Consider the following 8,807-nt stretch of genomic DNA (forward strand, 5'->3'; position numbering starts at 1 on the left):
CCTTTTTAAACAATATGTACATCTTATCTCTGATCTTTCAACTGCTACTAGAAATGCGTATCTGGCAGAGAAAACAACTTGTTGATCCAGACTCCCTCAAAATTAGGTGCCCCTAATTCTAGACTACATGCTGGGTTTCTGAGCTACAGAAGAACCACTCAGTGCTTGTACCCTTTTGTGACGCACAAATGAGAGCAGGAATTCTGCTTTTTAAAATACAAATTTTCCCTGCACAACGTAAGCAATTTAGGAAATTGAGCACAACTAGCATATTTCCAGTGAAGCAGTCTCTAAATATTGCTATTATCAAGTTAGCTTTATAAACGTGTTATAAACGGAAATTATTACTTCTATCAGGTTTCCATCATAATACAGAATACAAAGAAATAAGATCACATTCCCAAAATAATTAAAGAAATACTCTTCAAGGCAATATCCTATATAATTAATGGAAATATAGAACACTCTTAAACTTCCTAGTGATAGTGGGTTAAGACACCCACAACATACAAAAGGTCTTTAAAGACAAGATGTATAATTATCTCCATAAATCAGATCATCATCATCATATAGGAGCTACCAAATTTGTTAGTTGTGTGAAAAAAAAACAGTACCCGAAAGAGAGTTTACCTCAAACCCAATCCAGAATACAAATAAAAATCCACCTCAAACCCATTAATATTCACCTTCCTAGAGCTTATCTGATTCACTCCATTATGACTTGGTTATTCTTAAAATGTCTATGCAAATGAAAGTAACTTGTGTTAAAAATAGAGTTGAGAAAGATGTAAAACTAAATGGCAAACAACAAAAAGTGTAAAATAGCTCCAATCTATTTCCTAGTAATTTACCTGTGTTTGGAAGGCAAGTGGCCATGCTTACAGTTTAAAAGCACACAAAAGTTCTTCAGGAAAATTATACTATCTGTATACTTAGACATACAGTATGTGTGCTGCTTTTCCAATAAATCATCCATAAAAGGACCAAAGAAAAAAAATAAAAAGAAAATTAACACTGTATTAAGACAAAGCCATCACTAGATCAATGACTACCGTGACCAGGGTCTACTGTAGACCAGAATGGGATTCACTGGGGATTGTGAAGCTTCAGAGAAAAGGCAAATAAATAAATAAATAAACAAACCCTGAATGATCAAAAGATTAACTTAAAAATAAAAAACTCAAGCAAATGGCTACATACGTAATCTGATTTCACCAGCATACTTACGAAGGATGACGTGGGTGATAACGAATGCAAATATAAAGACTGTCAGAAAGGACAGAGATAAAATAAACATATAAAAAAATCTGTAGTTTCTTTTCCCCACACAGTTGCCTACCCAGGGACAGTGGTGATCAAACCGTTCTGAAATGAGAGGCAGAAGAAAAAAAAATGGAAAACAATTAATAAAATGCTGTTTATTTGAAAAAAAGCTCTCTGAATACTATATTAAACCTCATGATTTAACTGGCATTTGCAAATTAGCCACAGAGAAATTCTTATTTAGAAAGGAAAAAATAGGAAAAAAAAAAAGAGGAGTATTTTAATGAAACCTTACAGCTTTTAAAGAAATAAAGCATGGCCGAGGTGAGCTCCTGTTAAACTAACAGCAATATTATGATAAATTGTGCAGTCAGACCAATAAGCATGTATTTATCCACTGTCACATAGAGCAGTACCAACTCAATTGTATTTTATTTTTTCAAAATAAGGCGGTTTTCTCTTCCAGTTACTCTTCTACTCAAAACTGGAGTTTCTGATGTTGTTTTATTTATATCTGTCATGATCACACCTCTGACTTATGGCTACTATTATCTCATCCATCCATTATGGTATATGAAGTATTTACACCCTTCCACTTCCTTTTATTGCTCCACTCAAAATATTCTCAATTCTAGACCACCTATTTTTCCACTTAAAGTTGACACTGCCATACAAAATCACTAAAACCAGCAAAATCATTTATATAAAGCATTTTTCAAATGTTAAAATTCAGACAGTCTTGTAAATCTGCTTTTTTTAGTTTTGGGGTTGGTTTTTTTTTTTTAAATAATCTATTCAATCTTGTAGGAATTTTCTGAAAACCACACAGTATAAAAACTGGTAGATGTCATCTGAATGCTTTGTTACCCTTTACGCTACAGACTCCCTCTTCTTTTTACTAAACCAAACCCTTTTCCTTTATTTCCCTGAGAGATTAACTCATTCATGAGACAGAAAGAGGCCAGAGCAGGTCAGAAATGAGTTTCCCCAACACTGAGGAAATGCCCCAGTGCTGGAAAGCTGCCAAGGGAACAGTTTGCTTTGCTTCAACCCAGGCAGCCCAGACCCTCCCCTTTCCATTCCAGTATACCAGGTAATAGAAACAGAATGATTGTCAGGAAACAAACTGGCATTTCCTAACTTTGCTTTGGAGAGATTACACTGACAGAATTTAAAATTTGTTAATCAAATCCAAGATCATAACATAAGACAGATGCTCTCATGTTGACTCTCTCTCACACTCTGATCCTCGTCCAAATCCTGTTTTGTTTTCTGTGACTTTTATGCCTTCATTGACGTACAATATGAAACTATTTGTAATTCCACAGGAAAGGCAAGCTATAAATTTGAAGTCCTTAAGCCCTATGTTAAAAAGGCACATCTGTCCAAGCACACCAGTTTGTTTTAGCTATGGCTTTATGTTAAAGACCTACATTAGAGATATTCCTTGAAAGATGTATTTAGTATTATCTTCATTAAAAATAAAAAAGTCAAAGCAACATGCAGAACAGATTTCTGAGTTCACCAGACTTGCAGGTTTTTTTTAAAATGGTTTTGTGTGACAGCTGTTTGGACTGCATGTTTCTGCCATAAATCTGTTTCAAATTCCAGTGAGGCTATTCAAGGTGAAGTTACTGAACTTCCTTAGGGTAAGGCTTCAGAAATACTTTGATTTAATGAGTACTGCTAAGAATACCGAGAACTACACACTCTGGTATCTAAAAGAGTAGGTGATACTACCTTTCTTCAGTGCAATACAGTTGTATTCCCAAAATAAGTTGACACTGAATTTGAACAGTGCCTATTTTTACATTACATTTGTGCTTCAGAATGAGTCCTTATATTCTGATAAAAACTTCACTTAATGGGTGCCTAATATAACCCATGAGCAAATAATAACGCAAAGAAAAACACAGTTACAGAGCCGTTTGAAGTGCATAATCCTAGGGTACTTTGTACCCTACTGCTTCAGAAAAAAAAAATAAATCATGACTTGTCTTTGGAAGATGAACTCTGTACATTCACATTCATTCTCTTCTATGCTGCCACAGTAGGAATCAACAAATTATGCTGACATAAAACTCAGGTTCTAGCTATGAAACAGTACTTAGATATACATAGACATCTATTCAATAGATTCAGATAAATCCAAACATAAAACCACACACATATATGCATACCCCTTTCTATAAACACACATACGTATATATATACACACACATATATATTCCTTACTAAGACTGACCTGATATTTTCAACTTACTTGTCACTCTTGCCCAATTTCTGTCTTCAAACTTTCTTGGTAAACTGAAAGGCTCTGCTTTCTCAATAATTACCTTACCAATCATCATGAAGCTAACTACCTACCTAAGAAGTTTGTGAAGCAGAAATAGACAGAAAAGGCTATGAAAATATGATATGAAAAACATTGCTACAGTGTTAAATCTGAATCAGCTCTAATAACAAAGAAGTATTAAAGGGTTTACATAAGTGTTATGAATGATAAAACTGGGCCTCATTTTGCTGTTGTAAAATAGAAAGAGATGTGACATTTATGCTCTATGCCACAAAATAGTATATTAAAGAGCAAGGGATTATTCTACTCAGCAGAGCACAAATATGTAAATCCAAGTTAAAGATAATAGCCTTACAGCTTGTGGGCAGCTCTGCTTAGTTTTTAATGCAAGAGAAAACAGCTAACCCTGGCAAAATGAAGACAAATACTAAACAGAAACTTCTAATGCTGTTAAGAAATATAAACTCTTAAATCTAGAGCTGTTTCTTCTTCCTTACAATAAAACATGGATTAGTAAGTAATTAATGAAGAAATAACACAATAACTTAAAGTTCACCTCTGGCACTCCAGATACCTGCAAACAGAAAAAACAATGATTTGGCAAAGGAAGCTCTACCTGACATCTTTACTTGGCTTGGACAATGTTCGCAGCAAAATTAAGATTAACCTTACGTGAAAACTTAAAAACTACTGATGCTGAGAATAACTGAGAATTCTGGTCCTCGTAAACTTAAAATGCAGAACAAACATAAATGCAACTGATTTTTTATGAAGAATAACAGACTGTTTAGAGGAAATTACTGCAGTTCTGGTTTAAATTTATAGGGTATGGTTAATGTGCTGCTGTACTTGATCATACGCTTGTGACAAGGCTAATGTAAAAAAATTTAAGATAAATGAAGTGGATTAAAACATTGGTAATACAAACTCTTGTTAATAAAAAGTGTATCAGAACTCTTAATAAGGGAGGAAGAAAGCTGCAAGTGCTGAAAAAGTTTGTCTTTGGAAGCATCCCATGGATAGAAAAGTTGTAACAGATCATCATCCTGCACTCTATTTTAAGCAAAAGTAGCAAGGTATTTGCCTTCAGGATGTGGTATGATGTTACAGCCATACCTACCTAATCGAGAACCACTGCTAAAACAGATGGCCCAGCTTCTCCTCTTTTAGCAATCCTGTGAGCAACCTCTTGCCTGCATGTTTATGGCTCTCTGTCCTTAGGCCAAGCCTGGTGCTAATTTTACCATGTGTGGAGCTCGTTCAGAGAGCCAGATGAACTTAAAACTATGGTTAATTTTCCATTGCCTAGCTCCCCAGACCAGTTTATCACAGTATCAAACACCAAAGCTAGCCCAAGTTAAGCAGTGAGAACACACTGTCAGAGAATGGATGAAATGACCCTTTCAGAAGCAGCTGAGTGTTAGCCCAGCTGTAACATCAACCTTACTACAGGTTAACACTTATCAGGACTGCAGGAGAAATCCAGTTTTGATTAATTTTTCAGGGTCTGAGAACAAAAGCTGAAGCAAACAAAAAAAGACTGAGAAAATGTGTGAACAGTTTATAAAGTTAAGCATCAATGAAAAGAGGAGATGGGTAAATGGAGACTAAAAACGGTGCTGTAAAGACCACAGACAACAAAAGAGGTAAGAAGCCTCAGGAGCTGTCAGTAAACCTGCAACAGTGACTTTATTTTACTAGTCTTTACCAAGTGATCAGCAACTTGGAATTTGGATAATAACTTCTGTGGATAGCCAACACTCTTATAACCAAAATCTAAGGGTGAGGCTTCACAAAATAACCAAGCCAATCTAAAAGTTTAGTGGCGGTGAAAGAGATGGCCACATGCTTCCCTTCCTGCCACTTCATCCTGCTTCCTTCTTTCATTGTCCAAGCTGCTGATTAGTCAGGTCAGTTGCTGAACTAGAAGGAAAGGAAAAATGCAAATATTTTGTTCATTGCTTAGTGAGGAAAAACTGACTTACCAATTCTGTGTGTTACTAAGGGCATGTGAACAGGGACAAAGGAGAGAATCACAGAAGTGGGGGGAAAAAAAAAAGAGGATGAAATTTAGATACTGTCCCTTTGGAAGTAGCAAGCTGTCAGCTTGACTCAGGGGCATCATTAACACTCACCTAATGGTCTATACTAACTGGATGACAGAAGAACATACGAGTTACAGCATACTTAAACATTTCTCTTTTTTTACCTTCTCTGAAACATTTACATTTGAAAACTTGCTCAAGAAACATTAATTGCTGGATATCTCAGATAAAAACAAAACCAAGATTATTTACCATTTTAATAAGCAATTATCTTATAGATGGAGAGTGCTTCCTTCAGATGCCAGATCGAAGCATGTTCCTTGCTGCTCAAAACCAGAGTCAAATCTCTACTTTTCCATAGCACAGCATGTAGACTCTTTAAATCCTTAAATGTTCAGCTTCCATTTTTCAATCATTAGACTCCAGGAAACCATGTACAAAATGACCCCAATACTTTCCTCCTCTTTCAAAACATTTAATAAAAGCTTTATAATTTACAAGGAACAAAAAAAGTACTTTTACACGGAACAATTGTAGGCCAGCTTGGACATTCTGTGTGCAGCTTTTCTCATCTATTCACACTGGGATTTCAGAAACATTTATTATTTATGGCTTCCTTTTTCCTTTGCTCAACTGGATCACTGCACGCCAACATACATTTTCTAAAGCTTAATGTGAAGGCAGGTCCCAAAGACAAAACATCTATAGGTGCAAAAATATCTAGGTCCCGTTACTAGGAGATTCCAACAAGCACAAGTTAGAATTTACTTGGATAATTCTTCCCCCCCATTCAAGTAAGGCATTGTAGGGCAAAGGCACAAACATAAGGCATTCACCGAATATTATCATCTTTAACACATGCAAACAGGCATTCTAGAACTGGGAAGAATCAACAGCCTGCTATTTAAATCTTGCATCAGTCAAAAAAATGACATTACAACTCAACCAACTGTGCCAGCATAACATAACATTATTTTTGACAGTAGTAGTAGAACACAGGACTACAAAGTCCATTGTGATGATGCACACTGAGCAATTATGTAGAGATACCGACACATCTGCACATATTTATAGTGATGACAATTACAGCTTTTTGTAGAACTCTGATGTCATGATATGACCACATCTATTCAAGCTTCTTGACTTGATATTTTGTATGACAAATGGTACTTTCAGAATTTGATTGCTCTTGGAATATTTAGGAAAACAAATGAGGTTTTTAGAAGTCCATTTAAGAAATATTTTTTATTACAAAAAGTATTTATTTTCTTCTAAAATAAAGTAGTCTAATCCCAACAACTTACTCAATGTCATGTATGCATGCACAAAAGCAAACACAACCATGGCATTAAATCCTTTACAGTCAGTTCAGAATGTGTGATAATTTAACATAATTAATAAAAAATCCAATACTCATAGCATATTCATAAAAATTATCCTTAGGTCAGATGTTCAATTCCACTGACTGAAGTCCTCACTCCTCAGAAAATTGTTTTATTAATGATATTTTAAAAAGCCACTGATAGGACTTGTCATCAATAGGCAACAGCAATCAAATACATGGGTCAATTTCATCTACACAACATTCACCTGCATGACAGTCATTCCCCTGACAATGCCTTTGCTGTTACTTTTGTGGAATGAAATCAGAGTAGAAATTTTTAGGTAAAAAAAGATGAATAACAAAAGACCGATTGCAAGTTAAATTTATATGCATGCTGATGTTATTTGAGAACATCTGTTATGGACAATACACAATGGATCCTTTAAATCACCGAGCTTCAGTACTTTTGTACTCTGACCCCAAATCAAAACACCCCAAGAAAACCAAATGGAACAGAAAGAGCCTTCTAGCATCAAGTTTACATTCAGGAAATATTCACCAAAGGTTTATTCTAGATTACATTCTAGACGCTACACTAATCTCTACAAGATGATGCAAACTGAAACAGCAATATAACATTGGGAAAGATGGGCTTCTATTAATGAAATAAATTAATAATGTGCATGGGTATCTACAAGAAGTAGTCAAACGCAAACACAAGGGCTACTCAACAAATAGTTCCCTCATAATTGTTCAAATACTGTCCCACACAACTAAGCTATTTAGGTGGGGTTAAGAAAATCAGTTGCAATGTCAATTTTTTCCATGCTAATCAACTTCAATAGTGGCTGACTAATGTTATTCACAAAAAGAAAATAAACATGTTTATTTTTTTAAAATAAAAATAGTTGATTTGTTTGGAAAACATACAGCCATTGCCCTAGGATAGCTCATGGTAATTAAACTGTATTGTCACATGGCTCACTTCACTGTTACCTCCAACAACAAATATTGACTAATTAACAATGAGACCCTTTGACTGCATGCACATTAACAGCGACATTTTCAAAGGCAGCAACAGCAGTTTAGAATGACTGTTTGATAGGTATGAAGAGTGCACAGCAAAGGATGCTTAACAATCTCTCCTTACATACCTATTTTTGTCAATATAGTATCCTTCACACACCGGGAACCAAACAAGTGCCACACACACACCCAACTGTGGAGGAAAAGAGTTAAAAACCCCAACTTGTCCCTAGGGGAAGCATAATATCCTTACCAGGTATCAGCATCCACAAAGTTAATGGATTTGTTCCTCTCTTTTCTATATAAAAGCACATTTTTTTTGTTTTTTACACACTTCTGTGGCTGCCTTATATCTGCCTTTGAATTTCCTAACCATCTTTCAAACTGTTATTGCACTTCTGAGTTTTGTAATAGGCCCCCCCTTCCTCTGCCCCAGTAATTTATCTTTTTAATTTTTATTCTGACATCTGAGACTTACAGCATCATTTACACAGTTGGGTATTATGATCACTTCTGCTTTTTTTATATGCAGACCAATACACAAGCCACAACCTCTTTCTGAAGCAATCCATAACATTATTATCTTTTTAAAAGAGATTTTCTGCCACATTTCACAGTACGTTGGCTTAGACTTAAATTTGACACACATTCCATGCTCCCTGAATTTCTAAAGTACATCTAGCATATAGGTGGCACACTCAAAGACAAATAATATATCACTTCTATAAGTACTGGTATGTACTCCATTTGACAGCTTCTTGAGTGCCCCAAAAACGTAGTACAAACAAAAGCAGTCAAAGCCATTACTCACATATAAAAACTGGGAAAAAAGATACAAGAAGGGGGGGGGGGG

At 35.4% G+C, this 8,807-nt stretch overlaps 1 protein-coding gene across 5 annotated transcripts in view; it reads right to left on the minus strand.

Moving 5' to 3' along the window:
* ZDHHC14 (zinc finger DHHC-type containing 14) overlaps positions 1 to 8,807 on the minus strand; it is a 114,143-nt gene that overhangs the window by 22,004 nt on the left and 83,332 nt on the right. For all 5 annotated transcript variants that reach the window (XM_026844440.1, XM_026844438.1, XM_026844439.1 and 2 more), the window contains exon 4: positions 1,228 to 1,365. In XM_026844440.1, the coding sequence (XP_026700241.1) occupies positions 1,228 to 1,365 (138 nt within the window). The remainder of the gene's footprint in view (positions 1 to 1,227; positions 1,366 to 8,807) is intronic.

Source organism: Athene cunicularia (assembly GCF_003259725.1).
Source record: "Athene cunicularia isolate RWA chromosome 3 unlocalized genomic scaffold, athCun1 chr3_part1, whole genome shotgun sequence".
NCBI lineage: Eukaryota > Metazoa > Chordata > Aves > Strigiformes > Strigidae > Athene > Athene cunicularia.